Here is a 25,275-nt window from a genome sequence, read left to right as displayed (position 1 = left end):
CTGTCCCCAGCAGGATCTGGAAATGGTGTTAAATGATTACCTCTGAAGCACCACTTTCAGATTCACATCCTCTCAGAAGTGGCCTCTTGTGTAAAACAACAGTGAGCTGAGCTGCAAGGGAGGGTGCTCCGATTGTGTATGGAAGGAGCCATTTTACACCAACTTCTGTCTACAGAAGGAAGTAGGAAGTAGATTTTTGGAGCTAGTCTGGTTATTTTTGAAACATATTTAAGAAGAATTTAATAGTCAAATGGCATCTTACTGTAATACAAACATACATACTAAGAAAGTTGATACTTTAAATGATATGATGAAGTTAGAGAACGTGTGTTTCTTTTAGTTGTAAAAAATCCTACTTAACTAATGTCACCAGTTCTTTTCAAACCATGTATGTACACTCTGTTAAAGAGCTCCTTAGCTCTGAGGTACTGTCTCAGTCTAACAGTCTTGCTGGCAGATCTTCATACTCAGGAACAGCCGATGTTTATGATATTCTGCTGTGAGGAGGAAGGTAGGGTTTTTTTCTTTTTTTAAGGTCATCAGTGTTTAGATTAATCAGGCTGACATTTCTTGCTTGTGGGTCATGAACTGTTGATAATAGCATTAAAATGGTGATTCAGTTATTACATTAAATTATCAGGGAAAACCACTGGCGCTCACCCATGTGTTCTGCAGCAGGGTGTGTAAGGGGATATGCATGTCTCTTTTGTTTGCACCTTAGAATAATTAGAGGCTGAGTCACATATTAAGGGATGCTTGCCATGATTTTAGAGAACCATAATCAAGAGCTTGACTGATGTGAGCAAACAGAAGAGTATATCACACCTTTTGTATCCGAGCCCAAATCGTCTCTTCTTGTCCGTAGCCTTTTGAAACCTCGTCCTAATGAATGGATGTACTTGGGTTGCCGGGAATAAAAGCCAGTATATTCACAGATATGTAAATTGTATTTTTACTTAAACTATTGACTTGAGCATAAGAACCCTTTAAAGGTGTGTGTTCACTCTAAGAGGGATGGGGCAGAGGGGAGAGATGGAAAGCTTACACGTGTGACAGACAGACATCTTAAACAAGATCCTTGTATCAGAACTTCTTAGATGGATTTTTTTTTTTAAATCCTGGGATTAAACCCAGGGTCAAGTGTTTTGTGCATTTGCTCTAACACTGAGCTGTGACCTCGGTCTTCTAGATATGCTTAATCAGCCTTGTGAGGTAAATAGCAGTTCAGAATGCAGTGAATCAGACATTTCTGGTATCTTTGAATTTTAAAGTGTGCTTTTAGCATGTTTGTGTGTGTGCACAGTGAATAGATAGTACTGGGACAGTTCTATTAATGTTGCTTTACTTTTTGGTTGGAGTAAAGAATTCAGTCAGTTGTGATGTTTTAATAACTATCTTAAGCATTCAGCCCAAGGTCTCAGACAGGTACTCATTTATAATTTACTAAGTAATGTGCGTCACGTGGGCAGAAACCATAGGTTTTGGGAGGACTTTATAAAGAATGTATTTTAAGCAGGAAAGCGGAGTATTTCCCCTTACAGGAAAAGGTAATTGCCTTATTTAGGGTAAGCACGTTCTTCGTATCTTGCTCTTTTGAGAAGTCAGACAGCATTAGAACGTTATGGGCCACTAGAGGGCACTGTTTAGTAATCAACTGCTAATGAACCAGAACAGTCAGAGGAGCCAGTAAATTACATGTGGGTTTTTCTAATTATGAATTCATATTTAATCATTCAGTGACAAGGTAACTGGAAATGGTTCTGTGTACTTTCATATGTGGTTATGCTAATACACAGTTACATTTCTCAGATGTTGGTACTCCATCATTAGAGTAGCAGGCATCAAAGGCTTTGTTTCTAATCTTCATTACTAATTGTAAAACATAATTAACGTTGTTAATACTTCCACACCTTACATGGCCAAACACTCTGAAAAACAAAGCTTAAGTGTAAATACGTGTTATAATCGTGTGACTGACAAGCGTAGCGTTGAGGTGTTCCACTCTCTCCTGTGTCTTCCTGCCTGCCTCACTCTTTTCCCTGCTCCAGCTCTGTTCTGGTTTCTTTTCTCCTTCCTTTGGATTCCCTTTCCACTTGTGCATCTGTTAGTTGGTGACTGTTTCTGCAAGCCATCAGCCTTGATGGAATGCCTGGAAGAATGACTTGCACTGTGTGTGTTAAAGGACTCTAAGGGTGGGCAGCCAAACCAGCAGGAGGACGGGTGTGCTCGTCAGTGGAGCTGCGCTTGTTGCCAGAGAAAAGGCTCTTCTGTTGAGCCTGCCCAGCCAGGAATCTATTCAGGAAAAGGCAGATTTTCTAGCCCCTCTTCCATGCTATTCTGTTTCTTGAGACAAGATCTCACGTAGCTGACCTCTTAAGCCATTTTGTAGCAGAGAATGACCTTGAACTTGTGATTCTGTTTCCACCTCCCATGTGCTTCATGAGCCACCACCAGACCTAGTTTTTTAGTGCATTGCTGGAGATTGAGCCCAGGCCTGTATGCTAGAAGAGGTAACCAGTCTACTTCACCTTGAGTGTCCTCCGCTGCCCATGTCAGACCCTGCCAGCACACTGCAATACAATGTCACTTTTAATGCTCACATTAATCTGGTATTTTTAATCAAGGTTTTAATTGTATAACCCAGCATGACAGTTCACCTTCTTGAATTTTGAACATCTTAACTTTTTTATGACAATTCATTTTCTTTGCCTTCAGACTTGTGTTTTAGTGTGCTAACTCTTGTCTGGATTACAGACTCAACTTGAACCAAAATTGGGACTTAATTAATTTTGTGTAATCTAAAAACCCAAAAGTGTGTTGTGTGTATACACACACACTGTAAATATCTGGTAAATATTTGGTTTGTAGAAAGTAAACATTTTTACAAGAGATTTTAAAACTAGACACAAACAGACCATGAACTTGAAGAGATCTTGCATCTCAAAGCATCTAATTTTTTTTTTGATCCATAGAAAGTCATCATTAAATTGACTGATATGTCTAGTTGGGTGAAATATCTTGATTTCCTTTGAAGTAACAGCCATAAAAAGTGTTCATTTGTGAACTTTTAGGTTGATGTTGTTCCTAATGGTAAAGATGAAGCTTGTTTTAGTATCAAAAAAGAAAAACTATCCTATAAAAGCCAGGGAAGTCAGTCTTTCTTTTGACACCAAGAACCCATCTTGTCCTTCCCAAAGCTCAGTACTTCTTCTAGCAGTGCGGCAGATGAGGCAAAAATCACACACAGCAAATAAAGATGACGTCTTTAGAACCGTTATTAGCATATATTAGTTGTACCTAATAGTTTTGATGACTTAAGATAAAAACTGGGCAAGGTAGTACACGTGTACCTTTGGGAGCCAGAGACAACTGGATTCCCAAGTTGGAGGCCAGGCTGGTTTACAAAGAGTTCCAGGCCAGCCAGGGCTCCACAGTGAGACCCTGTCTCAAAACAAAACAGACAAAAACCATTTAATGTTGCCTGTCATTGTGTGTGCATATGACATTTATAGTGGATGAATCGCGTGTCATGACATGTGCATGGAGGTAGAGGACGGCCCTGCTCTCCTGCCTCCATGTGGGTTTTAGGCTCAAGCTGTCAGGTAAGCACAGCAAGTACATTTAACTGGGGCCACTCTCACTGACCCCAGATACATTTTTAGAGACTTTATTAGCATATATTAGTTGTACCTAATAATTTTAATGACTTAAAATAATCTTACTATGTGTATTTATCTTGTGTATGTATGTACATGAGTGTGTGTGTACCACAGCATGTGTGTGGAGGTCAGAGAAACCACTTGTAGGAGCCATTTCCATCTGCCACGTAGGTCCAACTCAGGGCTTCATGCCTGCTCAGGTGAGCTATCTTGCTTATCCAATTATGATATTTTTGTGCATGTATATAATGTGTTTGATCATATTCACCCCCATTACCCTGTCTGGTTCCCTCTACCATTCTATTGACTTCATTTTCCCAACTAGTTGACCATTTTGCTTCTGTATGTGTTCATGTATGTACATTTACATGTATATACACACTCCAATGTGTGTTGGTAACCTAAGGAATTTACTTTGAATTGCTTACAGGGACATGAGTGGGTGATTGTACACAGGAATGTAAATAAGCTTACCTAGATACATTGGCATACCCTGTTGCCATAAAGTGTACTCATGCACAGAGTAAAGCACCTTACATTTTGATGGGTAAGGGGCCGTGCAGGCAAACCCAGAGCCTCGCCCATGCCTTGTGGGTTCTACTACTCATCTGTATCCTCAGCCCTCAGATTCTTTGGAGGATTTTTGAAACAGGAACTCATGTAACTGGGGTAGACTGACCTCCTAGTCTTCTTGCCTCACTGTACTTTCTAAACATGCCTTTAGGTGCACTTCACATTCCTCAGAAGATAAGGGAAATATTCAGAGATCAAGTAATTGAATAGTAATGTGAAATCAAATTGATGAATAAACACAGGAAGTTTAACTGCCCTGCAACCAGTTGCTGCTTCAGAGAGCCAAGGACTTTGGGAAATAGTACTGCTGGACAAAGATCACAGGGTAATGGGAACCTGAGCCATGTGTTTACATAAACTGAGACAGCTAACCACTTGCTCCTTATATTAAAAAGAAGAGGAGGAGGAGGAAGAGGAGGAGGAAGGAGAGGAGGAAGAGGGAGAGGAGGAAGAGGAGGGGGAGAAAGAGGAGGAGGAGGAAGGGAAAGAGGAGGAGGGAGAGGAGGAAGAGGAGGAAGGAGAGGAGGAAGAGGAGGAGGAGAAAGAGAAGGAAGAGGGGGAGTAGGAAGAGGAGGAAGAAGAGGGAGAAGAGGAGGAAGAGGGGGAAGAAGAAGAGGAGGAAGAGGAGGGGGAGGAGGAGGGAGAAGAGGAGAAGGAAGAGGGGGAGGAGGAAGAGCAGGGAGAGGAGGAGGGGGAGGAGGAGGGAGCAGCAGCAGCAGCAGCAGCAGCAGCCAAACCACCCCCAAACAGGCCAACCCTCAAAGAGAAAGGGTCATCTGGAGATCATTTGCCTGCTGGTCAAAGAGGCTAACTAGGAACTCTGTCTACCTAGACAAAGTGTGAGAAGCTTTTTAATAACTCTGAATCAATAGAGTTTAAATTTAAACTATTCACTCAACTGAAAAAAAACAACTAATAAGTTAATGGGCTTCTTAGTAGAGTTAGTATGAACTATATCACCATAAACAAGTGAACATCCTCTCTGCAGAAAATTACCCTCAATCTGGGACTATGAGAATTTACAGATAGATATTAGTATAGCTTGGTTAAAAGCAGATTGCCTGGGGCTGGCTCTGACTCTAGAACCATAGCCTAAGTAAATCCTTTCTTTTTACAGTTGCCTTGGTCATAGTGTTTTCTCACAGCAATAGAAAAGTAACCAATACGATACAACGTGGTAAGAAGAGAAAGCATCTACATGGGACAGCAGACTGGGAGCATGCGCCTGTCTGCCTCATCCCATGCATCTACCCACACGTGCATCCACTGATTGGTAGATGGTAAAGTTCAGCCATTTCAAGTGTGGAGACCAATGAATGTCACAGTTAACACACACTGTTTCTGTTCTCCCAGCAAGTTTGCTCTCATTTCTTCCCTTAGCCATTTATCCAGCCCTAGGTAAACACTGATTCACTGGCTAAGCTGTAACCTTTTTTCCTATAATATAATATATTTTATAAATACATATGTGTGCATGTTGTCTTTTGTGTCTGTAGTAAACTTGATAAGAATAATTGAAGGCAGAAGACGGTGAAACACTGCTGTCAAAACACTGAGTTAACTGTCAATTTAGAATACAGTCCAACAGAAGATTCCTTCAAGATGATGGTGAGGTTCCAGCTCTGGTACAGCGGAGTAAGCATATTCATTCTTTTGTCTCCTGATGAATATGACTAAAACTCTTGGACAGAATGCATGCAGCCACTGCCTGAGGACTGTGAAAAGTAAAGGACAGCAAGTAGACTGAGAGGAGAAACAGGACTCAGTCAAACCCACAAGCAAGCTCCCAGCCTGCCCTCAGCCCCAGAGCACAGATCCTGGCTGCACATAGGCACAGAAGGAAGACTCCTCACAAAAGAAAAATTTTAGCCAAGAGCAAGGAAATCCCTATAAAAGAATAAATGGGAAAGTAAATTATTCCTCTCCCTATCCCCCCCTCCCTCCACCTCTCTCCCTTTCTCTTTTCTCACAGCTCTTGCATTAGTTTACTCCTGGAGTTTCAGTTTGGTTGTGGCCTTGGTAACCAAGCAGATCATGGAAACCTGAGAGGGAGTTCTCCTCTGGCTTCAGTAGGACCAGTGGACAGAGGGGATATATTGTGGCTTTCTTTTTTGTATTTTCCTTCTGTTGGCCCCAGGGCCAGCCTTAGTTACCAAGCACAAGACTTTCTAGTCAAAGGTTAGGAGGGTTAGGGTTTGATATTGGAATATTACGGGTTACAGGAGGAAACATCATGTTGTATATGGATTTCTGGGTCTACTCCTGGGCCATATAGCAGGACTCTGACCCTCAGCAGTACACCAGAGACTTGTCTCTTGAATGTCAGATTGTCTTCTGGGAGATTTGCATGTGAAGCAGGAGCAAAGAATACTCAGAGGATTGTAAAGGCAGGTTGGAATGTGCAGCCTGCCTCTAACCTGGTTGGTGGTCTGGTGAAACATACACCCCACACATTCAAGATGTACTGTTTTTCACAGAATCTGAGTAAATTTAAGGGTTTCATAACATGTTATGTTCCAAATGTCCATGTTGCCTTAAAAAGTTACGTGACACAGAAAGACCAGGAAAGGCTGACAAATTCCCCAGGGAAAAGACAAGATGCTGGCCACAGAATCGCACAGATGTTTCGTATCAGGCAGAGGCTTTAAAACAGCTGTTATAGCCATGCTTCAGAAAGCGAGAAGATAGAAAATCCCAAGTCTAAGAAATAGAAACTTTTAAAATGTCAATTTTTATTTTAGATATTGATTTTCGTTTTGTCTTTTCTGACAGATTTCTTCCCTGTAACTCAGGTTAGCCTGAACTTGAGCTCCTGTCTCCTCTCAAATACTGGGATTACAGGCTTGGGCAACATACCTGGCTCCTCCCCTCCCTGTACCCATCCTCTGTTCCTTTCCCATTCCTTTTCTTTTTCTGTGGCGCTTGAGTTCCAGGCTGCTCACTTTAAGCTGCTTGATGTGGGTACTGGGAACCAAACCCAGGTCCTCTGTGAATAGCAGTGTGCTGTTTCGTTTCTTGCCAGCTTGACAATAAGTCGGGGTCATCTCAGAAGAGAGAACCTCAGTTGAGAAAATGACTCCATTAGAGTGGCATGTAGGCATGTCTGTGAGATGGTTACTTGATTGATGATTGATAAGGGAGAGCCCAGTCCACAGTGGGCAGTACCACCCCTCGATAGTAACAGAGTAAGCTGGGGAGAGCAAGAGAGAAAGCAGCTCTCCTCCATGGTCCCTGCTTCAGTTCCTGCCTCCAGGTTCCTGCCTGGTGTTCCTGCCCTGACTTCCCTTAAGTGAGGAACTGTAACTAGGACAAGCTAACTAAACCTTTTCCTCCTCAGTTTGCTGGTCATGGTGTTTAGCACAGCAATAAAGAGCAAACTAGGACAACAACAGCAGCAACTCAAAAGCTCTTAACTGATCGCTGAACTGTCTCTCCAGCACCTCTTGTTGGGTTTTTAAAAGGAGGCTCAACTGTCTGTGGTTTATGAGAGGTCCACTTGAAAACCATATAGAAGGATTAAAATTAAAAGGAAGAAACAATACTCATGTAAATACTCATCAAAAGAAAGAACAGAGGGCCGAGATCAGGCCGAGCACTTCTCACTGAGCTCAGTGATTCATGTCTGCACATTAACTTTTCTTTTTAAATAAAAAGGGTTTAATTTTGATTTAGTATTGTTTTCCTGAGGCAAAGGTATCTTATATAGCCCAGGTTGACTTCAAAATCTATAATCCTCCTGCAGCTGTTTACTGAGTGCTAGAATTATAGGCATGTGCCAAACCAGGCGGGTAAGAAAGTTTAGGGGATATAAATTTTATGTAATCATCAAATAACAGAATTCTTATATGTAGGTACTATGGTTTGTGTGCATCTCCTCCAGAATTCAGGAGCAGAAACTTAGTGGCTAACCTGTTGGTAGGAAGAGATTGTGCTTTTAAGAGCTGTGTGGAAGGCTGGGTAGAGAAGCAGTTTCCTGGCTGTGGGCGAAAGGCCCTGTTTTAGGAGTGGAAAAGAAGTAACTGGGCCGTGAGGGCTCTCTTCCCACTTTATGCATGGGGTTTAATGACTTTGTAAGAGTCAGCTTGTTCTTCTTGTCCTTCCATTGTCATGTGCATACGCACAGTTCTGTAGGTAAAGGGGTCTTTCATGTCATCAAGAAGTATTCTTTTTAATCCAAAGATTGATCTTTTGTCTCCCTCTTTGATCTTTTAAAGCATTGTAATAGCTTTCTTCCTGACATTGCAGTGATCAGAACTTATAAGCATCTTGTAACTAGAGCATGCATATTTCTGACACTTCTTCAGAATGTTCTTTTAAGATAACAACTCAAGAAAAAATACTTCTTTGTTTTTACTAAAATTCATCGTTTCCCTAAGTTCCTTTCTACATTATTTCTCTCCTGCCTGTGATTTCTGTCAGTTTCTTAGACTTGATTTATTTAGTGAGCATTATACAAAGAGCTCATGATCCAGAAAGAGTAAACAGGTAACCAGCACAAGTGGCTAATGTCCCTGATGGTGGGAGGCTGAGTGATGTGAGAGTGGTGCTCTCACAGGTGGGCCCTGGGGCAGCGTCTGCAAGTAACCATAAGGCAGGACTTTAAAGAACAGGTTCACTTTTGCCAGTAGGTAAACACCCAAGGTGTGTATCCGAGTAGGATGTGCATGCAGAGGCAGCATTCCAGGACAGGACCATCTGATCATTTTTTCCTTCTGGGGGAAAGAAAAATCGATGTAGTTTGGAAGGTGTGCCAAGTCCAGGGAGGTGAGTGTCAGACGCTAACCTGCAACTAGCCATGTAAGTAAGGCAGAGAGGTGCAGGCATTTTAAAGGAGAGGAAAAAGTTGGACAACTCTCATGGCAATGAGTGAGGATTGAATGTGTAAGCAGAGAAAGATAACTAAAAATGACAGTCTCTTAAGTGAGAGATGAACAGATCCAAAACAACATAATAACTGAGAATTAGAGAAAATTAAAGTACAGTTTTGTTGAAACTCTGCTTTGTTTAAGAACATGAAAGAATATAAGAAAAGAATGAGAATGTGCCTCAAGATGTTGTCTCTATGAGCCAAAAATGGAGGGGTGAGTACAGCAGACTGAGTGGTGCTGATGCTGTCGGGCAGCTGAACTCTGGGGCCGGAATTGTGCAGCACTGGCTGGAGTTCACTCCCAGATTTTTAAGAGGAGCAGAAGTATTCATCCACTTGAATAACGGGATGTGTTGGCTAATATTGACTGAGTTTGACAGGATCTAGAATCATCTAGAAGACCAACGTCTGGGCATGTCTGTAAGAAAACTTCTAGATTGGGTCGAGGTAAGAAGGCCCACCCTAATGTAGATGGCATCATTCCATGTAGGGTCTTGGACTCACTACCTTTGCTTCCTGGCTGGATTCAGGGTGATGCCTGCCTTACGTTCTTGTTGCTGTTTCTTCCCTGCTGTTATGGATTACAGCCTCAAATGTGCACAGAAATAGACTTCTCTTCCTGTCAGATGCTCTTGCTGGTGTTTGATGGCCCCAGTGTGGAGTGCAACTCGTTCAGAGGGTCTGATCCATTTTCAGAGGCCGGAGACTAGCTGAAGCCTGCTGTTGACTTGCCTAGGGCTGGAGTTTCCAGCAAACTAAGCATCTTGGTCTTAAATATGGTGGTTGAAGGGGCAGCCAGTGAACCAAGTGCCTCTTTGCTTCCTGACTGGGTCTGAATCATTTTTATAGGGCAGAGCTTCAACACAGTAAGAACCAGTCCTAAACCAGAAGCTTGCAAGGCTCCCAAGGCAATGGTAAATCACAGAGAGGGTTAGATGAGTATCCATGGTCAGGGTAAGAATAAGGAATGGGGATTGAACAAAAAGTACTTCATTAGAAACTAGCCCAGAGAGAGCAGCTGCAACCTGGCCAAGAGAAAATTACTTGCTGAGAAAATACTAACCAAGAATGAAATTTCACATGAGACTTGACAGAAATTGGTGCTTTAAATAGGGGAACAGAAGATCATGTGACTAACATAACATTTCATGAAACAATCCCCACAGAAGACAAATTTTTAGCTACCTTGAAAAGCAAATTTAGTAAGAAGTAGAAAAACTGAAAAGATGTTTCAGTGGTTAGAGCCTCCTCCTGCAGAGGACCCAGGTACAACTCCCAGAACTCACATGGTGGCTCCCACCATCTGTCTGTAACTCCAGTTCCAGAGGAATCTGAGGCCCTCTTCTGGCCCCAGCAGGCACCAGGTGCACACATGGTGCACAGACACATAGTCAGGCAAAGCACCCATATTCATCATTATCATCATCATCATAATACTAAAATTTAAAATGTACTTTTAGATTTTGTTTAAAGATTTTATTTTATGTGTGCTTTGCCTGCATATGTGTATGCAGGTCATACGCATGCCTGGAGCCTGTAGAGAAAGGGAAGAATGCATTGGATGCCCTGGAATTGGAGTTACAGATGGTTATGAGCCCCCATGTGCATGCTGGGAAGTGGACCTCAGACTTCCGCAAGAGCAGTGCTTTTAAATGGTGGAGCCATCTCTCCAGCTCTAACAGTAACAACTTGTTGAAAATAATAAGTTGGAAAGAGTTTCTCTTAGTCTTTAGAAAAATTTAGGCTATATGATTGCATATCACTATAAGCTTATGCATCTTTTTGTTTAACAGACTATGCATTTGACCACAAAACCTTTAAGGAACTTTTTCTGTTGGGGATTCTTCATGGTAGAACGTACTGGGGGGTAGCCCTCAAGTTGAAAGAAACCAGGTTTCAGCCTCTTTCTCCTGGCTGCAGAATTCTTTTGGTTTTGTTGCTGTGTGAGCCAGGTTCTCTGTTCATGTTTTTTGGATTTGTTATCAGAAGGGGGAGGATGGAAACCAAAACCCAACTGTGAATTTCTCTGTAATTTTCATGAGGGTCCTGTAGAACTAGTGATCTGAGGTGCCAATCTCAGTGAAGGCTCCTAGTACAGCTCCTAGGGCATGCGAGAGGCTGTGCCTGAGAAGAACCACTTCGGGGTGACTGGAGGACGTTAGAATGTGCTCGGCTGTGCCTGTGAGCTGCACGTTGTGAGTAGCTCTTGGCTGGGCACGCCGTCAGGAGGTAGGTCGTGTTAAAGGATGACGAGCTGAAAGGCTGTTTCCACGGCAGGTTGTTACATGTGGCTCCACTTTACAGGAAGCAAGACAAGAAATAGAGCTCTGCCATAATTCTCACAAACCAGATGCAGAGCTCTCTTCACTTAACAGTTATCAGCACCAAGCAAACAGTTTCCTTTACCCTACACATGGGCTCGCTGCACACTGCGGATGCATTTACTCTCAAGTTTTGGTACTTGGAGTTCACTACAATAAAGAGATTGCAGGTGGGTGCAAAATAGTAATGTGTCCTTTAGCTCATGCAGATATGGTTAGTTCTCCTGAGGCTGCCTCGTATCAGTAGAATGAGACCTGGTAGCTGAGGAGTTAGCAAGAATAACAGGAACGGGTCCTCAGTGTCTCACAACATAAGCAGCTGCTTCTTCATGTGGCCTTCCTTCCACCTGGAAACCAGAGCTCAGGTTCTCTGAGGATTTCCAAGGCTCAGAGATGGGCTCCTGGTCAGCCAGGAGTGACTGTTTGCTCAACGTTCTCTTCATTTCCTGTGGTCTCTTCACTCCATTGCTGTCAGGTCATTTTGCCCTTTGCTTACTCGCTTACTCCTCTGGGGTCATCCTCACTGGGCAGCTGTCGCTTTCCCTTCCTTTAAACATGTTACATGTTCTTGATAAAGTGGAGGAAAAATAGTTATCACATGTTTTTTTGTAGCAAGATGGTGTGGTGGGGTCCAGGCTGATGTGGAATATGGCAGGAATTGGATTACCCAGACTTTATTATTAACATTTTAACCTGATTACTAATGCTGATGAAAAGAATGTGAAATGTGTAGGAAAATAGCCAATTGCTATCATAGAGGATACCTTTTTAAAAAGACGTTTTTAAAGGGTAAAATAAAAGTGCACCGGAGTTACAAGCTACTTAATAATAGACTTATTTTGTTTTTCAGTTATTCTTAAAGCTGAAAGATACAGTAGTTACATAACGAATTTTTGCTTTAACAGTATTGGAATGTGCTCTGCCACTCTGTGCCCAAAGACAGAGCTTCAAAACTCAGAGTTCTCCACAGGGGTTGTCCTGGTTCTCTGTAGACTGCACATTTGGTTCTTAGGAGCCTGGAGTTTTGTTGCAGTTCAGCACTGGGCACCGTCTCAGTCTGGGCAGATGTCAGGGAATTGTTCTTTTAAGTGATTTACAAAATGAAGGTAAACCATTTTATGCTTTGATTGCCCGCTAGTTAAATCCCTCTCTTCATTTTTTCTGCCTTTCTACAACACCTTGGTCCTTCTCAAAGCCATGCTAACACCACACAGAATATTCTGTTGCTCTTTCAGCATAAGCAGGGCTATTGTGATATTTATCTGAATTCAAACAAGGCTAATTAAAAGAGCTGCTGACAGTTGTTGTGATCTGACTCTGACTGCAGCTTGATGGTCGTTATGGGTAAATAATGAACCAGGTCTGCAAATGTAGCAGCTGCCAACGTGAGCTAGAAGAACGGCCATTGCTTCCAATTTAAGGATCTATCGACCGCATCTCTTCTCCCTGCAGATCTTCTGCAGAAAACAAATGTTTTCTGCTGCTGTGTATTGTGGTTTCAGCTGTTTCAGATATAGCCTATAATTTCCTTCTTTAATATTTAACTTAGGACATTATTAGCTTTCAGAGTTAACAACTTTTAAAGAAGTTTGGCTTTGTCCTTGTGACTGCCGTGACCAGCTAACCAGCTGTGGCTGTTTATATGCATTTAATTTGTACATTATGCGAGAAGTAGTATAAAACAGCAAGGTACGACTTATGGCAGTGTTTCAAAATCCTTCGTAGATAGCTTTTTTTGTTAAAAGATGGACGCATGCCCGTTGCTGCTTTTGTTTTCATAATAGACGCCTCCTGCCAGACCTTGAGTTTAGGTTTTGTTCACTTCTTTAGTGGCTTTGAAATAATTTGATATGTGCTGTATTTATCAATTCAGCATAGCTGCAGTGGCTTTCATTAAAATGCTATAGTGACTATATTGTCGCTCCATCATGAGTGTCTCCTTGTCCTATTAGTGAGCAGGAGCATGTACATTAAAGGTGGGCGAGAGCAGATTGCATTCCTAGATTAATGTACTCCCCTGCAGATTTCCTACACTTAAGAATGCAGCTTCTGGATCTAGTAGTTACAATCTAGGATTTCCAACAGGCCGGTAGGTGCTGAGCACCATCCCACCACCTAGTCAGTTGCTATGGAAAAGCCTGTCTGCGTTACGGAAAGCCCGAGGATACAGCAGTGCTTTGTGTACAATGTGGCAGAGCTTCGAGATCTTGCTGGGAGGAAATAATCCCAACATGCCCCTGGAAGGGGAATCTTACTTTGAAAAATAATGGTGAAAAATTGCTTATTTTGCCATGCATTTGTCTTTGTTTATTTCAGGAAAAGCTAACCAAACTTTGTTTATCAGAGTCCGGAATAGCGCTGGGAATGGTCTGCTTTCTGTTTCCAGCCTGGATTATGCCAGAAGTAACGTTAACAAGGGGTTATGTTATGCTGGCTTATGTTAAACCAGATCACCCCGAACATGTGCAGAGCCATTCATCTGTGTCACCAAAACCCAGGAGAACATCTGACATGGGCTCTGAAACAGAAACAGTGATCACTTACAAATCAAACATGGCACGCTCTAAACTGATTGTGCACGGCAATCTTTTCTAGAAAGGACAACTAATTGAACATGATAAAGTGTAAAGTTAATTAACACCCTTAAATTTGTTGATTACTTTCACGGGATTATATTGTTCGTTGAGTAGCAGCTTTCTGTCCCAGCTGTAGCCCTTTTTCGGGAATGACGCTGGTAAACAATAGAGACACCATAACAAGTCGTAAATGGTCCCTGTGACAGCAGCCCCTTGTGAGGCTGCATCTGTAGAAAATGATTAGAACAATTGCATTTTAAAGACAGCTCACATTGCAGCCCAAGTCCCATTGGCCTCTTCTTGATCTCTTTTGATGGCAGACTGGTTAAAACATTTAAGTTCTTTTGAGTAAATTAGGTGATTTACTGCGTTTTTCCTGAGAGTGCTTTGGCAGCCCGGCTTTTACAGTGTTAAAGGCAGATATAGCTGGAGCTTACATTTTAGCTTTCTGTCTTCTTCAAGGGTTTGAAGGCCTCTTTCCCATAGGCGTGGGTAAAACAAGCTCATTTGTGATTCCTAAGAGGTTATTTTAGGTTACCCATCTTTGATTCAGCTTTTTCTAGTAAAGCCAATTTCCAAATTTCAGCTCTTTGGTCCTCTTAACACCCAAGACTTTTGCGTGCTTAGGCTGAATAGATTTACTTGCTGCATTTCAGTTTTGTGATATTGTTGTTTACTACATCAAATACCTTCCCTTTATATTCTCTGCTGCTTCCACATAAGCGTGGTGCCTTTTGGGTCTAAAATTTAGATGGAGGAACCAAGCTTTAACGGTATTAGGATTTGTTTGAGCCACCAGTGTGATTCGAGTGGAGATTTCACCTGGGCCACTTAATTTGAATCGCGTGTTTTCATTTTTACCTCTTTATGATAATGACTCTGTATACACACACACTTGGCACACTTGGGCTTCTTGACATGGCGTTAAGATGCCAGTGCCACTGCTCCAAATGTGAGGTTTTCTCTTTGTGTGTAATTACTGACGGCAGTGGTGGTTATCATTCATAGCACGCTGGTTTGGTAGTGTATATGTTGTAGACAGCAAGATGAAGCTTTACCTCACTCACTTTCCAAGAGCTCATGCCCTAAAGGTCTCAAAATGGGACACACCACAAGAAAAACATGGGTTTGGGTAGTTCCAAGTGCTTTCCACCAGTGCCCCTCGGAATGCTACAAGAATAGGAAAGACAGCCAAGACTGTGGAGCTCTCACTTTGAGTGCTACCCTGGAGAGGAGCTGGTCGGGGAGAGGGGCCTGGGAAGGTGATCTCATGTGAAGGAGCAGTGAGCGTGTGCACAGAAACCCACAGTTCTCAGTGCACACAATGAGCTAGTTTTTGTTGCGGGGTAGAAATACTTACCATTGACAAGAAAGGTGAAGATTTAAAAATTAGAACTGATTTAAGGAGAGAAAAGCTTAAACTCCACTGCCTCCTACAACTCCAAGATGAAAGGCAGGAGGTAACAGTAGGGGTTTGCTGTCCTGTGCTGAGTCAAACTTACAGGTTCTTCAGAGAAAGTAACTGTAGTAATAGTAATGATGTCTGTAGCTGGCTGTGCCCACAGGAAGGCATCGTCTGACATACCAGCCTGTGCTGGTTCTTAAACGGAACCGCCTCAGATCGGAAGACAGATTAGCATGGGAATTAATGTTGATTTTTACTGTTTTACAGGTGTTAGACTGAGTTCAGTCAGAAGGAAAGAATTGAGTATTAGTTCACTTTGAGCAAACAATCGTAACATAAAAATATGAAGAATGCTATTTGTTATTTCATTTTCTGTATTCTATGTAAAGTACCAAATGAACATTGAAAATTATGAAACTTTAAAATATGTAACTTAGTTCAAGGAGAAAATTAGTTTTTGAGGTTGCTTTATTCCTCTCTAAATGAAGTTTGCTCTTACTTTGAATATAACTTTTAAATTTAATTTTATTGTGAAATCTTTGTTATGTATTTGTTAACGATGAGTTGCCTTTTTTTTCCTCTTTTTGGTCTTTGTATGTGCATGTGTGTGTTTGTGTGTGTGAATGTGTGTGTGTGAATGTGTGTGTGTATATGTGTGTGTGTGTGTGTGTGTGTGTGTGTGTGTGTGTGTACGTACTATGTGTATACAGAGTACCAACATTGGCATCGTTTCCATGGTTCTCCACTTCATTTACTGAAGAAGGGTCTCCACTGAACAGGAGTGCTCTGTAGTTTGGCTAGCTGAGCTAACTTGCTCCTGAGATCCGTCTCTCCTAAGTACTAGGATTGGAGGTGGCTGCCACACTGCCTGGCGTTTACATGGGTCTGGGGATCTGAACGTTTATCTCCATGCTTGCACAGCAACAGCTTTATCCACTGAACTGCATCCCTAACCTTTTAGTTGGCTCTTAATTGATAAAAATAGTATACTGCATATCATGTATGATTAATTCTTAAGGATATGTATACTTTGTTGAATGGCTAAGTCAAAGTGTCTAGCATGTAGTACTGTATATACTTGATTTTAGTTATGAGAACACTTAAAATCTACTCTCAGCTATTGGCAGAAATACAATTCTCTGTTACTAACGATAGTTATCATATCGTTTAGTGGGCTCCTGAACCTCACCCTCCATATTTCTGGCTTTCTGCTTTCTAAACATCTTGTTCTGTAAGCAGACACAAAGTGCTGCAGAGAGGCGGGAGCTCTGTGTGGGTAGGGACCAAGTGGACTCCGTGAGCACTTTGGTCTGCTTGGGTCACGATTGCTTTACTGTTTCAATCAGATTTGCAAGTGCATTTGGAATATAGGACACTGTATGAGCATTTGTGAAGGTTTGAGGGAGAAAAAGAAAGAGGGGAATGGTACAATTATAATCTCAAAAGAAAAAATTTAAAGTTATAAATCCCTGAGTCCTTGAGCCTTAGGTGCAGGGATTGTGTAGGTGTATCCTTGGGGAGTGGAGGGTAAGGTAGAGTTCCATGTCCCCCATGATTTTACATTTTAGATTTCCTGGAATACTCATATTTCAGTTGTTCTCCAAATATGCTAGGAAACAGATCTTAATTTTTGTTCAGGAAACATATTTACCATTTTACCAGATTCCATGTGCCTGTCTTGAGAAGATTTCTTGATTTGTCTTTGGCCTTTTCAAAAAGAAAAAAAGGAGGAGGAACCAGGATTTGGTGGTGATTGCCATCTGTCATCTGACCCTGGTATCCTGTGATGCGATTTTCTGAACGTATCTCTTCTCTGTAGTTATGATTTAGATCTTTAAATTTTTCTTTTTATATTATAATTGTATCATCCTCATCTTCCCACTCCCACACTCTCCCAAATACCAACCTACCTTGTTTTTTAATTCCTGGCCACTGTCTTCATTAATTGTCGTTATCTAAATGCATATATACATTTCCTAAATACAATATGTTCAGTGTGCATGTTGCTCATATGTATGTTTTTAGAGCTGGCCATTAGGTATTGGATAACCAGTCGCTGTGCTCTTCCCTGGGGAAGACTCTTTCTCCCACTCAGTATTCCTAAGCTACCTATTGTTCTCTGTTTACGGTTGGCCTTCTGCGCTCTCCCTTGTCTATGTTAGCATGACTGTTGGTGTCATCCGGTTCAGCTCCTGTTTAGGCAGTCATGCTGGTGAGACTTTTAGAGTGTAGCTTCTGATACTCCTAGGAGACACAATCTCACAGCAAAGTCCCTGTTTCTCTGGCTCCTAGAATCCTTCTGCTCCTTTTCCACAATGGTCCCTGAGCCTTAGGTGCAGGTATTGTGTGTAGGTGTATCCTTGGGGAGTGGAAGGTAAGGTAGAGTTCCATGTCTCCCATGACTTTACATTTTAGATTTCCTGGAATATTCATATTTAAGATGCCAGGAAACATGTCTTCATTTTTTATTTGGGAAACTTACTTACTCATTGAATCTTTTTACCTAACAAGCACTGAATAGTTAACTTGCTGATGGTATTTTTCTTCTTGAGTCTGTGAACATTTATACTTCTCTAGCTTGGATATAACTGGTTTTTATTGGCTTAGGTGGGTTTTTTTTTACCCTTGCCCTCCCATCAACAGTAAATCTTGTGCTCCTTGAGTGGTAAGAGCTGGTTCTTAGTACCAGTTTGAAAACCATTGAATGATGGGTCTCCAATTGTAGAATTTTTGTCTAAGTCTCTGTTTTTAAAATAGGAAGACTGGCTATCGTAGACTTTGATTAGGCCTAAGAATGTTTCCCTTACACTGCAAAAACATGATAGATACCTGTGGCTTTTAAGAGCAGAGTATTTGTCTTAGTTTGGGTTTATTGCTGTGTCACGAGACACCAGGACCAAATTCAAATCTTATGAAGGACAACATTTGATTGGGGCTGGCTTGGAGGTTCAATCGATTCTCACCATAGCAGGAAGCATAGCAGTATGCAGGCAGACATGACTCTGGAGAAGAAGCTAAGAGTTCTATATCTTGACCCAAGGGCAGCCAAGAGAAGAAGACTGCATCCCTAAGGGGGTGGAGCTTGAACATTAGGGGCCTTCAAAGCCCACCCCCACAGTGATGCACTTCCTCCAACAAGGCCACACCTATTCCAACAAGGCCATGCCTCCTAATAGTAGCACTTCTTGTGGGCCAAGCATATTCAAACCATCACAGTATTAGTGTCTATTTTGAGTGATTCGGGCATTTGCACTTTCATTTTTTTTTTTTTATAATTGAGTTCATTGTTTTTCTCCTAGGAGTATGGAAGAGAATTTCTAAAGACATGATTGCAGGAAATGGCCAGAAGCTTTAAAGGCAGCTACAAGCGTTTAGGCTTGTTGGATTTAGTTAATATATGTATATAAGAAAATAAGACCTCCTTTTGCTTTTATACTTGTAATAAAAGCTAAAAGGCCAAGAAGCAATAAAGCAGGATATATAGGGTGGGTATGGGCTCAGTCAACTGAAGGACATTTTATTTATTTTATTTATTTATTTACTTACTTACTTACTTACTTTTGAGACTGGGTCTCTCGGTACTCTGGCTGTCCTGGAACTCACTATGTAGAGCAGACTGGCCTGAACTAGATTCTTCTGCCTCTGCCTCTCAAGTGCTGATTAAAGGTATGCACAGTCTCATCCACTAGACAGTTTGACTTAAGCCATTCTGCAAAGTATGCATATCTTAAAGTATTACATAATAAATAATAAGTAGTATACTATATCATTTATACTTTATCCTGATAGCCTTTCTTTTTTCTATAGAAAACTGTTGTACAGAGTCAGGTGTGCCCCAGTTTTGTGTTTACATCAAACATGCTTGAATGTAGATTTGTGTGAATTTGAAAACCCCAAATAATCATAGAATCATGTTGTCTGAATGCCCTCATAGATTGGAAGTGGATAGAGCAGGCAGCATCTAAGTGGCTTGCTAGAGTGAAGAAAAAGCTTGGTAAACCCCTAGCCTTGCTGAGTATTTCTGTGAGAATAGGTCGCACCCGGTACCAGGTCTGTGTTTCTTCCCTTTTCCTCCTGTCTTAGTCCGCTTTGTGATGCTTTAGCAGCACTTGAGAGACTGGGGACTAGGGATATAGCGTTGGTAGAGTGCTTGTCTAATGTGCTTAAGGCTCTGGAGTTGATGCCTAGTACCCACCACCAGCACTACTCCAAGAAAGGGAGAAACTAGTTAATTTATAAGGGACAGAATTTTGTTTCTTAGGGTTCTGAAGGTTTGGAAATCCAAAATAAAGGGCTGTCATTTGTCAAGAGCCATCATGACCTGGAGAAGCAGGATTGGTGGTGGGTGAGAATGAGAGAGGCCACACTTGTCCTTGCTTGAAGTTACATGAGTCCATGCATGATGGAGCGAGCCTCCATGTTCTAACTACCTCTCATTGGGTCTCACTGTTTTACACTGTAGTCTTGGGGATGACATACTTTTTAGAGTACACATTTAAGACATGGCTTCTCCTTCTTTGTCTTTCTCTGGGTAAATTGTCATCTACTGAACATCTCTTTTGTACCAGGCTCTGTGGATATGTGCCTCATGACTCAGCTATCTCTACCTTCCCAGAAATAACATTCCTATGGAGAACTGTAACAGAAGTAAAAGTATTGAAGTAGGGGCAGTAAGTTAAAGCAGGAAATTTAACAAGTGGTAATTCTGGCTTCTTTGAAGAGATGCATGCTGGATTATTTGGAAATTCATCATGAGTAGTTTAGAGAAGAATGTGCCAAACTGAAAAGAATAAGAAGCATTGGCATTGAGACGAGATAAGGTCATGCACGATCTGTTCCAGGGACAACAGAGGCCAGAGGGCCTTGAAGCAGGAGTGACAGAAAGCTGGGCATGAATAAGACAGGAGAGGAAGTCGTGGCTTTATTAAAAGAGGGTCCCTTAGGGCTTTGTAGGACTTTGGATCTTATGCTGAGCATGATGGGAAGCCTTGGGATGGATGGCTGAGGGTAGAGAAAAGTCAGGGGCCAGATTTATATTCTGGGCGAGTTCCTCTGGCTGCTGTGTTAAGGATAGATGTTGGGGACCAGAGCAGAAGGGAAATAGAGTGCACAGACAAGGGTTGTAGAAAAAAGTGGCCAGATCACAGGTGCATAACTTCTTAGAAGCAAGGATACATGTGACTAAGCCTTCAGCCTACAGCTAACTACAGAGCTTGGTGCTTATTAGGTCCACAGTAGACTGTTGAATGATAAGCAAATATGGATTTCCCATCTCTTCCCAGAAGATACACTCAACTGTCTTTGATTTTCCAAGAGGTCTTCATGGTGATTTTTTTCCCCTCCCCACTCTTACTTTTTTGAGACAGGGTCACATTTTGTTGCTTAAGTTGGTCAGAATTCATGATTTGGCTACCTTAGCCTCCCAAGTGGCATGACAGGCATATGCTAACTCACCCAGCTTACTTACAGTGTTGTAATCTCAACACTAACCAGACATGGACCTCTATAAACTTCTTAACCTAGGCCAGCCTGCTTCTCTTGTTTACAGGGTCAGCTCACAGCTAATATTCAGCAAGCAAGACTAAAGCTAACCTAGAAGAGACAATGACTTAGACAACCAGATAGGGAAAATGCCTACATCACATACTCAAATTATAAAGACCTTCTGTTTAAGTGGTATTTACAGCTACTCTATAAAGATGTATTAATGCCTTTCCCGTTTTATACACCGTCTTGGAGATATTCCATTATAATCACGCAGCCAGCAAGTATTACTCTCAAAACCAGTTATTACATCTCTAGAGCCTTTATCCTCTGGACCACGATTATTGATTTATTTTCCAAACAGTCGTCTATTGAATATATCATGCAGTATACAACATAATAGAAATACTGACATAAGCAAGACCCTATGCTGACCCCGTAGGAAAAATCAGATAAAGAAAATCAAAGATTTTAATAATATATGGTAAAGGCCATAATAGAACTAAAACAATAGAATTGGTTTTATGTATACTATTATTAAAATATAAACTAAAATACAGATTTAAGATCTGAAGTGGTAGTGTTTCAGATTTAGGACTTTTTCAGATGTTGGAATATTTGAATAAATATCTATCTATCTATCTATCTATCTATCTATCTATCTATCTATATCTTGAGATTGAAACCCACATTTAAGATTCATTTTTGCCCCCACACACATAGACTAAAGGTTATTTTACATAGAATTTTTTTGTGTGTCTGCATTTTGACTGCATCCTGTTACCTAAGGATAGATGCTCAATTTTCTGCCATGGTTTCATGTTGGTGCCCAAAAAAGGTTGAATTAAAAAAACAATCCTATTTTAGACTGTTGAATTAAGAATGATCAACCTCTAGGCAGTAGTTGTGCATATCTTTGAGCCCTGCCAGCAGAAGCAGGTGAATCTCTGAATTCAAGACCATCCTGTTCTATAGAGTTCCAGGACAGCCATGGCCACACGGAGAAACCCTATCTCAGAAAGCAAAATCAAAAAAGTTAATGTGCAAATATTTCCTAACACTAACGACCTGCACAGGTATTCGTTCTGTGCTGACCTATTTTAGACAATGGACATGATTCAAGTGACCTGTCAAGGCCATATACTTTGTGCTTATTAGGGATGGACAGGAAGACCTGTTAGTGTCTTCAGAAGTCTTGAGGGCCTTTTGAAGCTTTGGAGTCCCAACGCTCCAGAAGTCCTTGCCATCTATGCACAGGGGTCACGTTTCCTTTAGGCTAGCTTAGGCACTAGTTCTGCCCCACACTAGAAGGGTGGTGTTTAGGCTTGATGGTGTTAAAGGAGTGTGTGGGATGATACGATTTGGTTCCAAGGCTTTCAGAATTACTGTTTAACCAGACACTACTTGGGGTGTAGGTTGTGATAAGGTCAGAAATAAAAACACCATCACAGGAAGAGTGGGACTGCCAAGGACTTTGAATCAAGGATAAATTATTCTTTCTTGTGAGCTTTTCTTGCTTAAGTAACTTATTTCTTCTTTTTGAAATATGTGTTTGAACAAGTGAGAAAGTGCACCTGTCAAAAGATTAACCAGCTGAGAACCATTGTCAGCATTAATTTTCCTTCAATAAATGACTCTCTGAAGCTATTTAGCCGTCTGTAATCTAGATACAGAGCTACTGAACCTATGATGGATAGCGCTCGATTTGTTTGTAAGCTTTGACTTAAATTGTCTACTTAATTCCTGCAGGTCAGATCAACAGGATTAGGAGATGGCGTGGTTATGTGGTTTGAGTAAGGATGGATAATGAATTGAGCAAAATGATTCTAAAACATTAATGGTTCACCATCTTGGTGAAGTAAATTAGAAACTAGAAAAATTACAGTCACTCAAATGTCATTATCAAAATGTTAAAATAATCAGGTTTTTGTACATAATCCTTTCCAAACTGTATCTAATACTGTTATGAAATGAGGTAATTTAACTTCCTGTAGGCAGTGTAGGCTTCCACATGTAAGGAATGCACTCCCAAGATAGTTTGGCTTACATCACATGATTTTTGCTTTTAGTGATGGTTAAAAGTAATATGAACCAGGAAAGAGAAAGTACTTGATTTGGCGATAGCAAAAACATTTAAACATTTTAATGTTTAAAACCCGTATGCAGTTCGTTCAGTTGAAAAGCCGGCCTTCACTCACAGCTGTCTGTTCGAGTGGCCAGGTGTCTAATCTTGGTACAGCGATGGTTTCCTGTTTCTAGTTGCAAGTAAGCTGTAGAATAATTAGAGAAGCTACTAATGTGTTATCCACACACTTACTTTTTTTGAACAATAAAATCTAACTTAAAAATTATGAACAAAGACATCTCAATATTAAACACATTAATTTTAAAATTTTATTTCATGGTTGGTTAAAAAGTTGTGGCCCACCTCCTTCTATGAAGAAAGAGCAGCCTAAATTAAGAGGTTGTTTGATGAGAAAAATCAGATGGTACTGGAAAATGTATGTGAGAGGAATAACCAACCATGTCTCCCTTTGAAAAGAGCCTTGCTACCCGAATGCCTACTTGTGGCCTGAGCCAGGTCTCTAGATCTTACCAGTGGGTGACCTGTGGAGAAGGAACTCGTGAGCCACATCCCTCAAAGGCCATCTTCAGAGCAGGCTCTTCTGTGTGCTGTGGTGCTAGGTAGGGCCCCAGTAAGCTAAGTATGTATGGATGGCTGTGGGTGGCTTTGGAGTCTATATTAATCTCCATGACACTTGGTTATTGGCACATTCCTGCAGACATTCCTAGAACCATTTTTGAGGCAAGGGATTTAAATTTGGCTTTTAGGTCTGTCCTTGTTTTGGTATTTTACTTGAGCAGTTTGCTTCATTTTCTTTTCCCCAAATGACTCAGGCGTAGGAGCTGCTCGGTCTGGAAACCTTACATTCATGGTGGGAGGAGTTGAAAATGAGTTTGCTGCTGCCCAAGAGTTGCTGGGGTGCATGGGCTCCAATGTATTGTACTGTGGAGCTGTCGGGTCTGGGCAGGTAAGTTTGCCACTCAGATAACATTCTGACCACATGCTTGCCCTTCTTTACTTGGTTCATGCTGAGGATTCCGTGCTCGGATCTGTGTTACATTGGGATACGTTGGTTTTTCATGACTGTTCTTAGGTCTGGGCAGATGTAATACAGTGAAAAGAAGTAACCTGTGCACTTTAATCTTTCCGAATAACAAATCATTTCCCTTAGAAATACGAGATGGCTCTCAGTACTGAGCTCTGAATAGAACTAAGTGCCCTTCTCCACTTCCTAATGCATGCATATATTCTGTTCTTCCTGGTGATACTTTTGCCCAGTCGCTGAGATTGAGACTTTCATATTAATAAGGTATCTTTATTGGGCTGAGTTTACCATTCTCAAAGCTGTATGAGTTTTACAGCAGCAGTCCCACTGTTGATCATCTTGATCATTCCACAGGTTACTTGGTCTAATCTCCTTGTCACCTTATACCTAGTTTGCTGATAGAAGGCCAGTAGTTCCCTATTTTCTACTGTGTCCAACTTTAGTTTTCTCCCCCACTTGACAGTCAACTATCAAATTTGTCCACATTCCCTAGAACACAGATATGAGTAATGTCCTTACCCTCCTAGGCTTGGTCCATGCTTCTCTGTATTTACTCCTCTTATATATCTCCATTTATCCTGATGCCCATCTTTTTTCTTGCCTATTTACATCATGTTCTAACCTTCAGAGATTTGACTTCTGGTTCCACCTCCCCCGTCCTCCCTGTTTTTAGTGATGAGTTGACTAGTACTGAACTGAGACTGACTCAATTCTTCCTGCCCCACTCCTAACACAAGCTCGCACTCACCCCATTCCTCCTGAACTCTGCTGTCTGTCTGCTCTAGCACTTGCTTTACTGTCTATGCTCATTGGCTCATCTGTTCCCTTTCATGTAGCTTGCCATTCCCACTTCCAAATTAGAACGTAAATCCATCCTTAGCGTGTTGAGGCCACCGTAGTAACGCCATTTATTAACAAGTGGAGGAAACCTCTAGGTTCTGCTGAGGACAGTGTGTTAGGCTCAGAGGACATACACTGAACCACATTCTCTAACCTCCTGGAGAGAATCCACAACTGATTGCTGGTTGCTTGGTTGCTTGCTTGGTTTAAGGGAGAACCCTGTAGAATCAGGTAAAGAAAACGTTTTTAGAAGTTATAACTTGAAAATAAAGATCCTGACTGATGCTCTCTTTCTTCAGTCTGCAAAGATCTGTAACAACATGCTGTTGGCTATAAGTATGATCGGAACTGCTGAAGCTATGAACCTTGGAATCAGGTTTGTTGAAGAGAACATTTTATAGACTAACAATTTTCACTGTCAAATGTCCCTATTTGATGTT

At 41.4% G+C, this 25,275-nt stretch overlaps 1 protein-coding gene across 2 annotated transcripts in view; it reads left to right on the top strand.

The window, feature by feature from the left end:
* Hibadh (3-hydroxyisobutyrate dehydrogenase) overlaps positions 1-25,275 on the top strand; it is a 98,171-nt gene that overhangs the window by 62,492 nt on the left and 10,404 nt on the right. For both annotated transcript variants that reach the window (XR_015685802.1, NM_022243.1), the window contains 2 exon segments: positions 23,784-23,917; positions 25,135-25,211. Coding sequence is in view for 1 of the 2 variants with exons in the window: in NM_022243.1 (NP_071579.1) it covers positions 23,784-23,917; positions 25,135-25,211 (211 nt within the window). In the remaining variant the exon portion in view is untranslated.

Source organism: Rattus norvegicus, chromosome 4 (assembly GCF_021556685.1).
Source record: "Rattus norvegicus strain SHRSP/BbbUtx chromosome 4, alternate assembly SHRSP_T2T, whole genome shotgun sequence".
Taxonomy (NCBI): Eukaryota; Metazoa; Chordata; class Mammalia; order Rodentia; family Muridae; genus Rattus; species Rattus norvegicus.
The sequence above is the reverse complement of the archived record's forward strand: the minus strand, read 5'-3'. Positions and strand labels throughout refer to the sequence as shown.